General features: G+C 53.1%; 2 protein-coding genes across 6 annotated transcripts; one reads left to right on the forward strand and one right to left on the reverse strand.

Annotated features, from left to right (window-relative positions):
- Nucleotides 1–55: 55 nt before the first annotated feature.
- On the forward strand, nucleotides 56–8,290 carry CRELD1 (cysteine rich with EGF like domains 1). 4 transcript variants are annotated; one of them, XM_004738503.3, is made up of 11 exons: nucleotides 56–176; nucleotides 706–898; nucleotides 1,131–1,213; nucleotides 3,659–3,769; nucleotides 4,097–4,188; nucleotides 4,897–5,073; nucleotides 5,157–5,252; nucleotides 6,179–6,262; nucleotides 6,419–6,514; nucleotides 6,735–6,869; nucleotides 7,655–8,290. In XM_004738503.3, exons 2-11 carry the CDS (start codon nucleotides 725–727, stop codon nucleotides 7,867–7,869), a joined length of 1,263 nt encoding a protein of 420 aa, XP_004738560.1. In that variant the 5' UTR covers nucleotides 56–176; nucleotides 706–724; the 3' UTR covers nucleotides 7,870–8,290. The 4 variants fall into 4 exon arrangements, with proteins under 4 accessions (XP_004738560.1, XP_044919240.1, XP_012909928.1 ...); XM_004738504.3 differs by lacking the exon at nucleotides 56–176 and adding an exon at nucleotides 230–502; XM_045063305.1 differs by lacking the exon at nucleotides 6,419–6,514.
- On the reverse strand, nucleotides 8,223–16,464 carry PRRT3 (proline rich transmembrane protein 3). Of its 2 annotated transcripts, none has more exons than XM_004738501.3 (4): nucleotides 16,183–16,464; nucleotides 11,910–12,990; nucleotides 11,549–11,704; nucleotides 8,223–10,964 (listed from the first exon to the last, which is right to left on the reverse strand). In XM_004738501.3, the coding sequence occupies exons 2-4, from the start codon at nucleotides 12,931–12,933 to the stop codon at nucleotides 9,205–9,207; spliced, it is 2,940 nt and encodes a 979-aa protein (XP_004738558.1). In that variant the 5' UTR covers nucleotides 12,934–12,990; nucleotides 16,183–16,464; the 3' UTR covers nucleotides 8,223–9,204. The 2 variants fall into 2 exon arrangements, with proteins under 2 accessions (XP_004738558.1, XP_004738559.1); XM_004738502.3 differs by lacking the exon at nucleotides 16,183–16,464 and adding an exon at nucleotides 16,018–16,176.
- Between the last annotated feature and the right edge of the window lie 290 nt (nucleotides 16,465–16,754).

The raw sequence follows: 16,754 nt of genomic DNA on the forward strand, positions 1-16,754 counted from the left end.
ACCGCCGGCGGGTGGTTGACGTAAGGTGACGCAATGGCACATGGACTGCCACCATTGGCTGAGAGTGGGCCCTGCTCCGCCCCCCAGGCTGCGGAGCCGGCGGAGGCCGCACGTCTTACGCCGGCAGCCGCTGCTGCGGCGTTGGGGAGGCTGAGCGGTCGGCGCCAACGGGCTGGGTGGGTCGGCTCTTCCTCCCACGCAGCCTACGCGGGTCTGGATCCTCCCCTGCCTGCTAGAGGCCGCGTCTTTGTAGCCTGCGGGCCCGCAAACCTGACCCCCTTCTCTTCTTATCCGGATATGGGCTCCACCCCCCTAGACCTGGGTTCCGTTCCAGACTCCTCCCCCCCGAGACCGCCCATCCGGCCTCTACTACCCTAATACTTGGACTCTGACCCGTTCTCCCAAATTCCGCTGATCCTGGCCCTAATAACAATCCATATTCAGACCTTAAAACAATGAGTTGACTTCTCCCTTGCTAAGGATTCAGGCCACCTCTCCCACGGTGACGAGGATAACTTACTCCCGTCTTGGAACTGCTGAACAGGCTCCTTTCTCACCACTTCCCCTCCCCCGGTCGTCCCCCTAGTCTAGCCTCCTATTAATAACACAGATCCGGGCTCCCAGACTCGCGGCACCTCCGAACCAACCCTTTTTTTTCTCACTTGACTCCTCCAGTGAGTCATTCCCATTTCCTCTTATCTACAGGTTCCGGACCTGGGAAAAGATGGCCTCACTGCCCCAGAGGGGCCTGGTCCCACCTCTACTCTGGGGCCTGAGTCTCTTCCTTAGCCTCCCAGGTCCCGTCTGGCTCCAGCCTTCTCCACCTCCCCAGTCTTCTCCCCCAACTGAGCTCCATCCATGTCATACCTGCCGGGGACTGGTCGACAGCTTCAACAAGGTGGGTGCCCGAGCAGCCTTGTGGGAGATGGCCTAACCATGATAGCACAGGGGTTAAGAAGAGTTCTGGGATGCAAGTCTGCATGAGTCAAGTACCAGCTTGGTTGCTTACTAGTTGTATGACCTTGGGCGGGTTGCCTTTCTGTGCCTCAGTGCCCTGGGCAGTGAAACACAGAAGTGCTAGAATGTGCCAGGCACTGTACTTAGCTATTACTAATGTTCTCTGTTTCCAGGGCCTGGAGAGAACAATCCGGGACAACTTTGGAGGTGGAAATACTGCCTGGGAGGAAGAGAAATTGTCCAAATACAAAGACAGGTAAGGGGCTGGAGAGGTGGGTTTATATACCTCACCTCCCAGTCTTGGCTCTACTGTTGGAGGCCTTGAAACTCTTGAGACTCAAATATCACTGACCATCTCTAGTACAGCAGTAAATTAGGCAAGCAAAATCCCATCTGCAAGGTGCTTAAATTCCAGTTGAAGAGACAGTGAATAGGTAAATAAATAATGTCACATCAAATGAAGAATAGGAAAGCAGGATAGACTACGGAAGGGTGGGAGGCATGGAATTCAAGGTGTAACATTTGAACCGAAACCTGAAGCAAAGAAGCAAGCTATGTGACAGGGAAGGGATTTGGACAGAGTGGGGCTGAGCTTGGTGTATTGGAGAAGAGGCTGGATGGGAGTGAGCAGACAAGAGTGATCGAACATGAAGCCAGGGTGCCTTGAAGGTCACAGAATGGTGTTTAGATTTCATTCTGAGTGTAATGGGAAATCATTGGAAAGTTTGGAGCTAAGAGGTGATGTCTTGTTTTTACCTTTAAAAGATCACTCACTGCGATGTAGCAAAACGACTGTAGGGACTGGAGTGGAGGAAGCAAGGAGACCATTTGGGAGGCTAGTCTAAGTACGACAGCAGCATGAGCAGGTGTCGTCCTGTTCTGGGTATATTTTGCAGATGGACTGATAGGGCTTGATGACAGAATCATTATGGGGTAGGAGAGAAAAAGAATAAAAAGTACTTATAGGTTTGGGGCCTGAGCAACTGGGGATGTTTTCTGGTATGGGTAAATGTGAAGCAGGAGAGGATATAATATAGGCAAGGGGTGGGATTAGGTGTCCTTGAACATATTAGGCTGGGATGTCCCTTAAAGAGCCAAATAGAGTTAGATTGAGACATCTGAGGTTCAGGGGAAAAGTAGGAGCTGGAAACCTGAATTGGGGGGTCATCAGCATATAGTCAGTATTATAAAGCCATGGGATGACATGAGACCATGAGACAAAAGGCCTGAGTGCTAGGCCCTCCCACTTTTCAAAGTCAAGTTAAGAAGGAATCAGCAATACTTGGAGTTAGATAGATATGGTTGTCAGTTCTGACCCTGTGTACCCTTGGTAAGGTCACTTAACCCCTCTGAGCCTCAGTTTCTTCATCAGTAAAATGGGGACATTGATACTTGCTTTGCCTATTTCATAGGATCATGGTAAGGATTAAACTGTGATGCCCACTAGAAACAAAAGATTTTGTTATTATGTAACATTGGTTGTTTTCCTTTCCCTTAATGGGCCTCAGTTTCCTCATTTAGGAGTGAGAGGATCGGCCAAGATAACCTGAAGGACACTTCTAGCTCCTGTTTTCTGTTTGTTTGGTTTTTGTTTTTTAAGTCCTCTCCTTCTATATGCCAGGCACATGCCAGACCCTTTAAATACAGAATATATGTGTGTATGTGTATGTATGTATTTAAAAAAAATTATTGGGGTAAAAAAAATATATATATATATATAATATAACATATAATTATATAATATATTTTTATATATTATATATAATATAATAACATATATAAACGTATATATAATGTAAACTTTGTCACTAGAGACATTTAGTACATTTACAGTGTTTTGCAACCTTTACCACTATCTCGTTCCAGAGCATTTTTATCAACCCACAATGGAACTCCATACCTATGAAGCAGTCACTCCCCATTCTCCCCTTTCCCCAGCCCCTGGCAACCATTACTCTGCTATCTGTGTGGATTTGCTGATTTTACTGGAATCTATATGTGTCTGGCTTCTTTCAGTTATTGTATTGTTTTCAAGGTTTGTTCATAATATAACATTAATATATGTCAGTAGTTCATTCCTTTTTAAAGCTTAATAATATTTCATTGTATGGCTTTACCACATTTTGCTTACCCATTCTTCAGTTGATGAACATATGGATTGTTTCTACCTTTTGGCTATTGTATATAGAATTGCTATTTTCCATTCTTTGGGGCATGTGACCAGGAGTGGAATTACTGATTCTTGGGGTAATTCCATGTTTAACCGAACTGCCAAACTGTTTTCCACAGTGACTGCACCATTTTTCTTTCCCACCTTCAATGTAGGAGGCTTCCAATTTCTCCACAGCCTTGCCAACACTTATTATGTGATGTATTTTTAATCACATATACCCAGTAAGGGTATTACATTTCATTGCGCAAATGCAGGAACTGAGGCATCTTACAACACATCTGCAGGATGGGTTATTGTCTCCATTTTACAGATGAGAAAACAGAGGTTTGGGAGAGGTTAAGTGACTTGCCCAAGGTCACTCAACTAGATTCAAACCCAGGTCTATCTGACTCCCCAACTGAGTACCCTTTCCGTTACACCCTCTGGCCTTTCCTTTGGTGTCATGGCACAAGCTGGGTGGGAAAGACCTTAAGGAGGGTGGTGGATGGGGTAGAACATAGTCCTGCCACCCCCACCCTGTCCGGGCAGTGAGACCCGCCTGGTAGAGGTGCTCGAGAGCGTGTGCAGCAAGTCGGACTTTGAGTGCCACCGCCTACTGGAGCTGAGTGAGGAACTGGTGGAGAGCTGGTGGTTTCACAAGTGAGTTGTTGGGGGCCTTCCCAGGGAGGGGGCCACAGGCAGGGCCTGGTGGTAGAAGAGGGGGTTGCATGCTTGGGTCTGTGTCCTGGTTTGGCTCTTTCTTCCAAACCTAGATCTACTAAGGACTTGGTTGGGGGGGCCCAAGTTCTCACTGTGAGCTTCATTTTACTCCTCTGCCAAATAGGGAGAGGGTGTTGGTCAGGTAGCCTTGTGGGTCTTATGTCCAAGGTGGTAGTAGCACAGATATTTGGGGAGGCTGGGGGGTGGGCAGCACCTCTGGCACTGTCTCAGCCCCCCTTACTGTCATCCCCACCCCAACCCCTTTAGGCAGCAGGAAGCCCCAGATCTCTTCCAGTGGCTCTGCTCAGACTCCCTGAAGCTCTGCTGCCCATCAGGCACCTTCGGGCCCTCCTGCCTTCGTGAGTTTTCAAGCTCTTCTCGGGGGATAAGCAGGCATTGCCAAAGCCAGGGATCCAGTCCTGGTTCTGTCCAACAGCTCGCTGTGTGAGCTCAGGTTGCTCAGATAATTCCTCTGGACCTTAGGTTCTCCTCTGCCTCACAGGGCTGTTGAGATGAGCAGATCAGTGGGGAACGGCTGTGAGAAAAAGGTAATAGGGCTAGACAGTCAGATGGGGCTGTGGTTTTTCTCATGTGCATGAGAAGTGCCCTCACCCACACCCCCATTTCCTGTGCCTGGATCAGATCAGACCCATCCCCTGAACTAAGGTGACCTAGGGACAGGCAGGTGCTGCACTGAAGCCCCCATTTTCACCTTTTTCTATACACAATCCTGAGGGAGGAGCTGTACCTACCACCAGCCCCTTTTAGAAAAATCTCTCTGGATGCTTCAGATAAAGACTTACTGACCCGAAGAATAAAAAATAAATAAATTGAAAACAAAAAGGGGAGTTAGTGACAAAGATGATTAATTCAGTCTTTATAAAAAGGAAAGATTTGTAAGTAATCTGTTCTACAGGAGGGTATCAGTTAAGTACATGTCCCATGAGGTATTATGTTTGGGGAAGAAAATTAAGTTTCTTCCCCAAAAATGTTTAATGATATGGGGGAATATTCTCTGTGTTCACGATTGTATTTGTGATTTTACCTGGTTTGGTGTCTGCCCACAGCCTGTCCTGGGGGCACAGAGAAGCCCTGCGGTGGCTACGGGCAGTGTGAAGGGGAAGGGACTCGAGGGGGCAGCGGGCGCTGTGACTGCCAAAGCGGCTACGGGGGCGAGGCCTGTGGCCAGTGTGGCCTTGGCTATTTTGAGGCAGACCGCAACGCCAGCCATCTGGTATGTTCGGGTAGGTAGCCAAGAGGCATGGGGCTAGGAGGAACCGATGGGGTGCCTGCCTGCCCATCCTCACACTTTCTCCATTCCCCCCAGCTTGTTTTGGCCCCTGTGCCCGCTGCTCAGGCCCTGAGGAATCAAACTGCCTCCAGTGCAAGAAGGGCTGGGCCTTGCATCACCTTAAGTGTGTAGGTGAGTAAGGCCTGCCCTCGGTGTGGGAAGGTGGTCCCCATCAACACACACACCTCTGGGCTAGACCAGTACAGTCTCCATCTTCATGGAGATCTCAACCTGGTTGGAAAGGCAGAAGAGTAACCAGGCAGTTAGAGTATAGATGGATCTCTGTGCTGTTAGAGATGTCCCTGAGCCAGCTCTCGGGCGGCGGGTGGGGGGGTGGGGATCAGGAAAGGCTTCTTGGAGGAGGTACCACTTAGGCCAAGTCTTGAAAATTGAGAAAGGATTAGCCAGGGAAATGAAATACTTAACTTGGGGTCAGGAAGCCTGGGTTCAAGACTTGGTTTGGTCTCTGTCCTGCTATTTATGTAGACGAGGGTAAAGGCTATGCTGCTATAACAAAGATCTTCAAAGACTGTGGCTTAAAGAATATAGAGTTTTATTTTTATCTCTATCACAGTCTCAAAACAACTGGTCCAAGCCAGGCAGGGAAGTTCTGCCTGTCACAATCATTCTGGGACCTAGTACTGCCTGTCTTACTGTGTGGTCATCCCCTTGGGACGGTTCTGTTGTTTGAGGTTGGGTGACAGGTACCTCCATGTTCCATGACCTGACACTCAGGAAGTGAGAATGGGAAGAAAGTGCATGGAGGAGTCCAATTCTGCCATTTTAAGGCCAAGCTAAAAGTGGGGCACATCACTCCTGTTTACATCCTGTTGGCCAGAACTCAGTTTCAGGTCATGCTTACCTTTGAGGCAGATTGGAAAACGCAGTCTCTGGCTGGGCAGCCCTGAGTCCCGCAGCACCTGTGCCTCTGGCACACGGCCTGCGGTCTCTGGCCCATTGTCTGAGTGGGGGCAGGTCTGTTTCCCAACAACACTGGCCTCGGCTTCCATGCTAGTGCAGTAGGGACTGAAATTCCCGCCCTGCCGGCCTCTCTGCAGACATTGACGAGTGTGGCACAGAGCGAGCCAGCTGTGGAGCCAACCAGTTCTGTGTGAACACGGAAGGCTCCTATGAGTGCCGAGGTAAGTGCCAGTCCCAGAGTGGAGGGTAGTGGAGAAGGTAGGAGGACCTGCTCCATGCCTTTCCCCCTAATTTCTTCAGAAGTGGGGCTTCCCCCCTCCATAATCCACCCTGGGCCTAAGGGCAGCTCTCACTCATCTGTCCTCTCACTTCTCCAGACTGTGCCAAGGCCTGCCTGGGCTGCATGGGGGCGGGCCCGGGCCGCTGTAAGAAATGTAGCCCTGGCTACCAGCAGGTGGGCTCCAAGTGTCTCGGTGAGTCTCCTGCTACTGGGGCATAGACGCAGTGGAGTGTTTTGTCCACCATGAACTGAGAACGGCTGGGGGCATATGGACAGAGCAGGAGAAGGAAGGATGGAATGTTGTTTGGGCAAGGGCAGAGGGGAGTGTCTGGATGTGAGTGAGATGGGAATCAGGGTTGCTGTATGTGGGACTCTGGCAGTGGGGGCCTGACCCTGGCTCACCCTCCCTTAAGATGTGGACGAATGTGAGACAGAGGTGTGTCCAGGAGAGAACCAGCAGTGCGAGAACACCGAGGGAAGCTATCGCTGTGTCTGCACCGAGGGCTACAAACAGATCGAGGGCATCTGTGTGAAGGAGCAGATCCCAGGTGAGCCTCCTAGTGGCCCCCAGAAACCTGAGGAGGGGAGGTGCTCATCCAGGGGGAGGACAGGCAAGACCCTTCTCCAGGCACCCACAGGCCCTTCCCCGTGCCCCTGGGCACTGTCTGCATGAGGCTGCACTAAGCCTCAAACCCTACATCTTATCTCCAGGCTGACTTCTAGCCATCTCACACCTCCCAGGATAGAAAGAAAATCACACTTGGTGTCAAATCACTCTGCCTCCATTCTCATCTGTCCAATGGGACCAATTCTTGCCTGGGGCTGCTGAGAGCTGCGCAGGCTGTAGGTGTGATGAGGTGAAGGACAGTCACACTGATGACAATAGGGACCACATGCACAGCTCTGGCCGTGTGTCAGATGCTCTCCCGAGCATGTGGCATGTATTAATTTCTTTTGCTTCTAAAACAAATCCAGTGCTGTTGGTATTACTCTCATCCCCATTTTACACAGTGGAAACTAGGATGCAGAGATGAAATAACTTGCCCAGGGCCACGTGACAAGCAGATCACAGAGACAAGAGTCAAAGCCAGGCAGTCTGGCTCTGAAGCTGGGCTAGTACACACACTGTGTCCTGATGTGTCCACCACATGGCCTTGGGCAAACCTCTTTAACTCTCTGAGCCTTAGTTTCCCACTCAGTGAGATAGGGACAACGACTGCCCTGTTGGAGTTGTTCTCAGTGGCAAATGACATTGTTTGCCAGCAGGCAGGCATGTGGCGTGGGGAGCTCCAGGAACAGGGGAGGAGTAACAGGTGTGTCTCTTGCTCTTCAGAGTCAGCAGGCTTCTTCTCAGAGATGACAGAGGATGAGCTGGTGGTGCTGCAGCAGATGTTCTTTGGGGTCATCATCTGTGCGCTGGCTACACTGGCGGCCAAGGGCGACTTGGTCTTCACCGCCATCTTCATCGGGGCTGTGGCAGCCATGACCGGCTACTGGTTGTCAGAGCGCAGTGACCGAGTGCTGGAGGGCTTCATCAAGGGCAGATAATCTCTGCCACACCTGCAGGATCTCTTCCTATCCAGACTGTCCCCAGAGGTCAGCCTCTCTCCTGCCTGGACACTTGAGGCAGCTTGCTTTATTTTTGAGTAGGGTAAGCACCCTCTATCCACCAGGCCTGGGCAGGTGAGGAGTGAAAAAGTAGCTCTGAATATGGATGCCATGAGATCTTGGCCTGGGGGAGCTGGGCAGACTTCACAATGTGTGTGAATTTTTAAAAAGTATCTCCTTGTGGTAACTGCTAATGGGCTTTAGCCCCCGCTCAGGATGAGGGGGGGTTCTCTGCGGGGGTGGGCCCATCACAGCCCCCTCCTGCCAGCTGCATGCTGCCAGTTCCTGTTCCATACTCAAGCCCCTGCCCCTCAGCCACTGATTATTTATTCATCTCAGGAAATAAAGGTCTTGGAAAGTAGAGAAGCTTCAGTCTCATCACCTGCCTCCTACTCCCCATGGGTTGGCCTGAGCTACTGAGAGCCCCCAGCCCTTGGGGAAATATTCTAAAACCCTAGGAAATTGAGGGTTACCCTGATGGAGGAGCAGTAGAGGGAGAATCAAGAGGCTTCGACCTAAGTAGTGTTAGGAGTTGGGTGGAGGAACTAGGCTTTGGAGTGGAACTTCCTGGGTTCAGTGCCAGCTATCATTTGCCAAAAGACCCTGGACAAATGACTTTTTCTCTGAACTTCATTCTTCCCATCTGTAAAATGGGCATGATAGTGCTTTTCACTCGGGCTTAATATGAGAAGTAAGATGATGGCTATGAAGAGCTGAAGACCGTGCACAACAGACAAGAGATGCTACAAATTATTGGTAGCCATTATTCCTAAAGCCTCTGTTGGAAGAATCAAGTGCCCTTTCCTTTTTAAGTCCTCTCCTCCCCAACATACACAGGATTTGGGACTGCTGGGGGGCGGGGACTGCTACCTCCTCTCTTAACAGGATCCTGGCATGGCCAGAGGGAGGCATAAGCCAACTCCTAAGGGTTTATTTCTTTGGCACAAAGAGGACAGTCAGTCTGGACAAGCAAGCCTCATCTCTCCACACTGGGGAGTCTGGAGGGGTGTCTGGGGGTAACTGGACCCCATATCCCACACCCAAATCCATGCATGTCCACCCTGTATTCCGCGTAAGTCACAGCCTCTGTGCAAAATACCCGTTGGGAAAAAAAACAAAAAACAAAAAAACGGGGGTAGGTTCATGCCCGACTGTTTTCAAGTGACTGTCAGGTGGTAGCCCAGGAATGCCAGTTTTTCAAATGTTCAGCTGTCCCAATGGGCCATGCCCTATGGCCATTGAGGGTAGGGCCCTCGTCCTGCATTCCTCGATCCCTCAGAGCTCAATGGTGTCACTGGAGGCGCTGCGGGAGTCCCCAGGCTTGCTGCGAGGCTGGACCTCACTCTGAGGTTCCCCGGGCCGGTCGGGGGGTGGGGCTGGGGCTGGGGCAGGCAACAGCTGCACGGTGCTGGGCAGCTCATCCAGGGGCAGACTGTCCACCGATGACAGCCCGTGACGCCACGGGTTCCAGCTGATCTTGAGCGATCCCCGGGAAAAGCTGTCCATGGAGCTGCGAGAGGGCGCCCCCTCAGGGTCGTCCGCGACGTGCGGTGGGACCGGGCCGCGCACGCGCACGTCGCTGAGAGACCGGCAGCGGCCCCGCTTAAGAGAAGAGCCGGCGCCGTCGAGCTCGGCGTCGGGGTGGCTGCCCCGCCGCGGCCGCAGCGCGCCCCCAGGCGGCGAGGAGGCCAGGCCGCGCAGGCCACAGCGCCGGAAAACGCTGTCTCGCACCAGGTGCTCTCGAAAGAGCGCGGCGTCGATGCTGCGGCTCAGGTTGATGGGCGATGGCGGCCGCAGATCCAGCTCGCTCATCGACGGCGCCGGCCCCACGCTGTTGCGGGACAGTCCCGGGCCACCCTGGGGGCCTCGGCCCAAAGACGCAGCCGAGCCCCAGGCGCCTGAACTGGGCGTGGCGGGCGGCCCGCCCTCCGCTGGGTTGCGGATGAGACTCTTGCTGATGTCCAGGCTGCCTGCACCGAGGCCACTGGGCCCTGCATAGCAGTTGTTGGGTCGCTCAGGCACCTCGCTCTTGCCTGAGGGCGTGGGGCACGCCAGGCGTAGCAACTTAGCCCAGCAAGCGTGCTCCGTGGGCGGCCGGGGCCGTGCGGCGGCCATAGCAGCCAGAGCCAGGGCCAGGGCCCAGGTCAGCTCCAGCAGGCGCAGCCAGAAGTGGACACCCCACCAGGCCCACGAAAAGCGACCCACCCGGCCTGGGCCTGGGTATAGCCAGAGCGCGGCCGCCAGCTGCAAGCCACTGGCCAGCAGCCCCAGCGCGCCAGCCACGGCCAGCAGCCGCGGGCCCGGGCTGGCATCCCAGCCCCGAGGCCCGTCCAGCAGGCGGCGACGGCAAAGGCAGAGCGTGCCCAGAGACACGGTGGCGCCCCAGGCGCACGACAAGCCCTGAGCCAGGAGGTTGAGCGCAGGCCGCACCGACAGCAAGTCAGTAGTCAGCAACCCCACGCCGTGCACCAACGCCAGCGCTCCCAGCAGGAGCGGGTTCTGCAGCTGCTGGGGCAGCCCCACGCCTAGACCGAGCAGGGTCAGGGCCGCCAGCGCAGTGAGCAGCAAGGGGAAGGGCAGGTTGTAGAGTACCAGGCCGGTGCGTAAGCCCAGCCGCGCCTGAGAGCCGTAAGGGTCGGCGAGCATGTAGGTTGATCGAAGCCCGGATGCTACGAGCACCAGCACCGCTGCCACTAGAGCCAGCCGGGGCCCCGCAGGGGCGGCTGCCAGGGAGGCCAGTGCCAACAATGCGGGCAAGAGGAAGAGCACCCCCACCCCATAGACGTGCAGCTCCCAGGAAAAGCTCAGCACCCGCCGGAGGGGACCCCAGCGCAGAGGAGGTGCGGTAGCATTGGCGGGGGGGCTGGTGGCTGGGGCTGATGGTACGGAGCTGGCTGAGGGCTCCGGAGGGGGTGGCTGGCCCAGGGCGCGCTGCGTGGTAACCCGAATGAGGCCCCGGCGTGACGTTGAGGGGGCCTGGACTGGGGGTGCTGGGGGATGGCTTTGGGGGCGCCCCGGCCACTCCTCGGCTTCATCTGAAATAACAATATCAAAATAGCCCTTTGAAAAGTGCTTTTTGATTTTCCACATTCTCTAGTGTGGTTGGCAAGTTATTAAACTTTTCTAAGCACATCTATAAAATGGGGATGGTAATAGCACCTACCTCATTGGGGTGTGGGCAGGATTAAGGCCTTAGCATAGTGCCCAACACCAATAATGTTAAATGATGTGACCTATCGCTCTTACTAATAAAATACCAGCAGTTCTCAGCATTGGCTGCCCATTAGAATCACCTGGAGACCAAGTGAATCAGATTTCCTTGCGATGGTGCCTGGGTATTGGAATTTTTAAAAATCTCCACTGGTTTGCAGGAGTTGGAGAAACTGCACTAAATATATCCAAGTCACATTTAAGAATATTCTAGCCCCCAAAGGACAAATGACTTGTCCCAGAGTACCCAATGAGCATTAGTTTATTATCCTGAGTTTTTTGAAGGAGGTCCTGGTGAGTTCCTTTAAGCAGGTGTTCATGCCCATTCACTCCTCCCAAATACCTCACACAGGTTTTTAGTTATTAGACAGAGTACCCACTCCCTACCAGAGTCTAGCCATGACCTCACCTGGCTGCAGGGCCCCCACAGGGCTCTCTGTTCGATTTGTAGCTGGGCCGGGGTCCAAGGGGCCAGGAATGAGGGACTTGGGGGTACCTGGGGTCTCCAATGCTCCTCTCACCCGCTGGGGGGAGATGGGGTCTGCTTCATTCATTGCCGCTATCTCTGAAACAACAAAAGCAGTCATTACTTTGTCTGACCTTCCTTCGGTCCCCGAAGTCTGAGCCCCCAAAAGGGAGGGGGCTCATTTGGCAGAATGAGGAAAATGCTACCAAGAGGGACCAGAGGTCACACAGAAACTGGGCCATCCAGCTACCCTGGAACACTGCCTCCTCCCAGCACTGCTCATCACCCTCAGTTTGATACCCACCTGGCTTAGGCTGCCCATCAGGAGTCTCTGTGGTAGGGGGACCTGAGGGCTGGGGTCTTGGTGAGCCCCTAACATCAGGAAGATCAGCCTGTTTGGGCGAGGGACTTGAAAGACTGACTTGCCAGGTCTCTTCGCCTCCAGTCTTCTTGGGGAGCTCCACTGGCAGCCCCTCAGCAGGAGGAAGGCTTTTGGCCAATACCAGGTCTGGCTGGGACCCAGGCTCCTGAGAGGACACCACCTCAGCTGAGGATACCAAGCCAACATGAGGGAGTTCAGGATCCTGTTGGGTGAAGAGGGGCCCTTGAGCTGCCTCCTGGAAGTCCTCACCTCTTCCCTGTTCTTCTAGCACTGGCCTCCTGGTAGTGCCCAAGTGGGGAGCAAGAGTGTGCGGAGGGCCCTGGTGGTCTAAGGGGGGCATTTCTGAGATGCTGATCTTGGCTTTGTCCACCAGACCCTCATCTCTAGGTGGTCGTTGCTCCACTTGGCCTCCAGGCTCCTCTGATTCTGTGGAGGGAAGAACTGTGGCTATCCCAAGTTGGAGTCTGGGAGTTATGGGGATGAAAGTGAGATGGGGGAGGCCTACTGGATGGGGAGCTGGTGCTTCTTGTTCTATAGGCTCCTGTGAGTCAGGCAGTCCTGTCCAGCCATGAGAACTTGACCCTCGAGCCATCTGGAGGTCATCAGTTACTGGGAGTCCTTCTCTCTGAGCCCTGTGGGATGCTTTAGGTCCATGCAAGGCTGGGCCAAGGGGAGAGTCTGCTGGCTTCTCGGGTGCTTCCTCAGCAGGGGCATGGGGAACATTGGAGTTCCAGGGGTCCTCATCTCTGGACTTTCCCCAGAGGAAGTCGAGGGCCTGGGGCTCTGTGCCTGTAGGGCCCTGGGGGTGGTTTCCCGGGATCAGATGTGGTTCCGAGTCCTCAAGTGGCTTGGGAAGGCCCCGGCCCAGGGCAGGGCCAGCCCCCAGGGACAGCAGCAGCAACAGCAGCAGGGGGCCACATCCACGGCCCCATGGGCTGGGAGCCATGGTCCACTCTGATGCCTGGGCCTAGAACACTCAACTTCCAGTCCTCCCTGGATGACCCTAAAAAAAGAAGGGGGATGACATATGAACACTGGGAGTGCCCATAGCTGCCCCAAGATGGATGGTGGGAAAGAAAGAAGAGAGACACGGAAAAGCTCCCCCTTCTCCAGCCCCTTCCTGTTCAACCTATTCATGCTGCCCAGAGTGACCTTTTAAAACTGCATCTCTGGTCATGCCACTTGCCCTACTTCAAAACCTTCAATGGCTTCCACTACCCTCAGGAAAGAATGTAAGTTCCTCTCCTAGTCTTCCAAGGCCACAGCAGGCTGCTTATCTATCCCACTGGACTCTTCAGTGCCCCAGTCCTTTGCTCCTGCTATTTAAGCCTGGAATGCCCTCTCCTCCTTCACTTGCTGAAATCCTACTTCTTTTTTTTAAAGATTTTATTTATTTTTTTGACAGAGAGAAATCACAAGTAGGCAGAGAGAGAGAGGGGGAAGCAGGCTTCCTGCTGAAGCAGAGATCCCGATGTGGGACTTGATCCCAGGACCCTGAGATCATGACCCGAGATGAAGGCAGAGGCTTAACCCACTGAGCCACCCAGGCGCCCCTGAAATCCTACTTCTTTCAAAGATTTTATTTTATTATTTATTTGACAGAGAGAGAGAGTGTGTGTGTGCAAAAGAGCCCAGGCAGGGGGTGGAGCAGAGGGAAACGGAGAAGCAGACTCCCCGCTGAGCAGGAACCATGATGTGGGGCTCAATCCCAGGACCCTGGGATCATGACCTGAGCTGAAGGCAGATGCTTAACTGACTGAACCACCCAGATGCCCTATGAAATCCTATTCTAGAAGGCCTGGCTCAAATATCAGAGAGGTGGAGAGGGAGAGGGACAGAGGGATCTGGGTTTAAATCCCAGCTTTGCCATTTCCTGGGTGACTTAACTTCACCTCTCCAAATTGTGGTTTTTCTATCAGTAAAATGGGTACCTAAGTCAAGGGAGCTCTTACAAGACTCACCTAACAAAACACATTATAGGCCAGGCCCATAAGAGGAGTTTAATAAGTTTAATAAGCATTAACGCCTTTTCCCTTTGTCCAGAAAGCTTTTTTTCCCCACCAGCCCCCTTAACTACATCAACAAATAATTTGAACACATAGTGGTCGGCCTGGGGGATTAAAAGCAGTGAACAGATCGACGAGATGCCTGCCCTCACGGAGCTGGCTTTTTGGGGTAAGAGACAGACAATGAATAGTTTTAAATAAGGTGAGCTGTGAAGAAAATAAAACAGGGTTAAGAGATAGGCAGATGGGGGGCTAATTTACACAGTGGGTAGCAGGAGGCCTTTGGGGTAACATTTAAGCTAGATGCTGAATGAGAAGAAAGTGCCAGCCGTTTGAAGATATGGGGGGAAAGTATTTGGCAAAGGAACAGAAAGTGCTAAGGCCCTGATGCAAAATGTATGAGTGAACTCAAGAAATGAAAAGGCTAGTGTGGCTGGAGTATAGCAAATGAAGGAGAACATAGCAGAGGGAGATAAATTCAGAAAGGTAGGGCTAGATCACAAGGGGTCTTGTAAACCAGAATGAGGCACCTGGATTTTATCCCAAGTATCACAGGAAACCAATACAAGCATCAAGCCCGCTGTTTTAAAAGGGGTGAGGGGCGCCTGGGTGGCTTAGCTGGTTAAGCACATCTAACTCTTGGCTTTGGCTCAGGTCATGATCACAGGGCATGAGATCGAGCCCCACGTTGGGACCCATCCTGACACTAGAACCTGCTTGAGATTCTCTCCCTCTCCTTCTGCCCCACTGGCGCACATGCACTCTCGCCTCCAAATAAAATAAATAAATAAAATTTGTAAAAGGGGGAGAGAAAATCCGGGTGAGATATGATGGTGGCTCTTTACAGCTTAGACATTTCTTTCCCTGACACCCCCTCTACCCTTTCCCATCATCCTGGTCACAGAATGTAATCTCCTGTCTCCTCCCCGGACCTGGGGCATCTCAGAGGCTGCAGCAGCATATTTATTTCTTGTCTTCAGCCCCTGCGTATGCCTGGCCCTGCATAGATATCCCTTAAAGGTTCCTCTTCTTGAGAGCTCCTAGTTAAGCCAGGGAGGCAGGAAGGGACCCGATAGCTAGGAGACAGCGGGCAGGAGCACATCAACTATGAGAGAGGAGAGGCCTGGGTGCGTTTAGGGGCAGAGGCCCTGCTCCCTTCCTCTCTGGGAAGCAGGTATGCCCAGAGTTCCCTGGCTTCTCATCCTTGGTGCCTCACCTACACCTTGAGAATCCAGTGGAAACTCCAGGGGCTCTCTCCTGGAAATGTCCTGGTTCATCCAAGGTTGTGAACAATTTCAGGGAGTTCAAAGATTCCTTAAACCCATTCAGAAACTGAGTTTAGATTCTGCCTTGAGGTCTTGTTAGTTTCATTTCTCAAACATTGGCTGAACCCCATGCCCTACTCCTAGCCCAAACTAGGTGCTGGGGACCCACAGAGAAGACCCAGTTGGTGTCAGGAGTTGGGGCCAACCCAGGAGGAAGGCCTGAAGGGCCACTAACCCATGTCCCGGTTAAGAACAGTGCTCCTGTGTTGAGCACTCACCCACTGAGGCTCCTGCGCTAAGATTAGCTGCATGTCCTCCATCTCGTCCAACCCTCCCAACACAAGCAGGTGTGGGTATTACCATTTCAGAGGGGAAGAAGGGGAGGTTCAGAGGGGTGTAGCAAATCGCCCAAGGTCACACAGCCAGCGAATGACCACACCAGGGGTTGTGAAACCGGCAACGGCTCATTTTGAACATGGGGGTCCAAAAGCTTTTCAGAGGAGGCACTTGAGTTAGGCCTTCAATGATAAGCATATGCCATCTGCTCGCCAGCCGCAATTCAAACGAAATTTAGGCATCTGTGGACAAGGAGGGGGCTGACCAGACCTAGGTTCCTCCTACAGGAGACATTTTTTGAGATTTTTGTGGGGTGAGGGATAGGGGGTATCTCCCTGCCCTAGGGACTGGGGAGAGGCCGGCCTGGGGGCAGGGCGAGGGCCGCCGCAGGGCAGCCTCGGGAGCTGGTCCAGCTCGGGTTACCTCTCCTCCTCCGGCTCCTCTCCCCTGGCTCCGCGCCTTCCCGCAGTGTCCCGGGTGGGGGTGGGCGATGGTGCAGGCTCTGCCGCTCGTGCCCAGAAAGGGGGCTGCAGGCCACGCTCCCTGCCGGGGCCCTGCCATCGCCCCCTCCCTGGGCCAGCTCCTCACCTGGGCGCCGCGCCGGCCGCCCCCGCGTTCACCTTGCGCGCGTCCCTGCAGCCGCTCGTTGCGCCGCATCCTCGGAGATGCTCAGACTTGGCTAACAGAGCTCGGCGCTGCCGATCGCGGAGCCCGCCCACAGGAACACCATCCCCACTTAACCCTTTCCCCTTAGGGGTGGATTCTTGTCCCAGTCCTGACCTCCCCTCTCTCAGAGATTCTCAGGGCTAAGAGGAAACTGAGGTACCACCGAGCATTTTGGAAATCCCTTCCGCAGCCTCCCTGAATAAGGGACAGCCAATCCCATTTTGCACACCCCGTGGGACGTGGAGCTCACTTCCTTTATATCTATATACCTGTATTCTTACAGGGATACTTACACACCTATGGGTAAATCCTTCCTACAGTTTGCTATTTATCCTTCAGATCTTTTTCTTTTCCTTTTAAAAATTTTTTTTTTTGTTAGCTTCAGAGGTAGCTTCAGATCTTTTTCAATGCACAGTCACATATACATTTTAAATAGAAATGAGATCACACTGTACATACTGTTCTGAAACTTGCCTTTTTTCTCTTCACTGTGA

Source organism: Mustela putorius, unplaced genomic scaffold, assembly GCF_011764305.1.
Source record: "Mustela putorius furo isolate JIRA1106 unplaced genomic scaffold, ASM1176430v1.1 tig00003850_pilon_pilon_pilon, whole genome shotgun sequence".
In the NCBI taxonomy this organism is placed as follows: Eukaryota; Metazoa; Chordata; class Mammalia; order Carnivora; family Mustelidae; genus Mustela; species Mustela putorius.

What these genes read in the sequence shown, in the direction of transcription:
- CRELD1 (XM_004738503.3), top strand. Translation starts at nt 725, where the DNA reads ATGGCCTCACTGCCCCAGAGGGGCCTGGTCCCACCTCTACTCTGGGGC. An exon ending in TGGTCGACAGCTTCAACAAG is followed by an intron (nt 899 to 1,130) that starts GTGGGTGCCCGA and finishes CTCTGTTTCCAG; the next exon opens with GGCCTGGAGAGAACAATCCG. An exon ending in AGGCTCCTATGAGTGCCGAG is followed by an intron (nt 6,263 to 6,418) that starts GTAAGTGCCAGT and finishes TCACTTCTCCAG; the next exon opens with ACTGTGCCAAGGCCTGCCTG.
- PRRT3 (XM_004738501.3), bottom strand. Translation starts at nt 12,933, where the DNA reads ATGGCTCCCAGCCCATGGGGCCGTGGATGTGGCCCCCTGCTGCTGTTG. An exon ending in TGATGGGCAGCCTAAGCCAG is followed by an intron (nt 11,705 to 11,909) that starts GTGGGTATCAAA and finishes TTGTTGTTTCAG; the next exon opens with AGATAGCGGCAATGAATGAA. An exon ending in TGTGGGGGCCCTGCAGCCAG is followed by an intron (nt 10,965 to 11,548) that starts GTGAGGTCATGG and finishes TTGTTATTTCAG; the next exon opens with ATGAAGCCGAGGAGTGGCCG.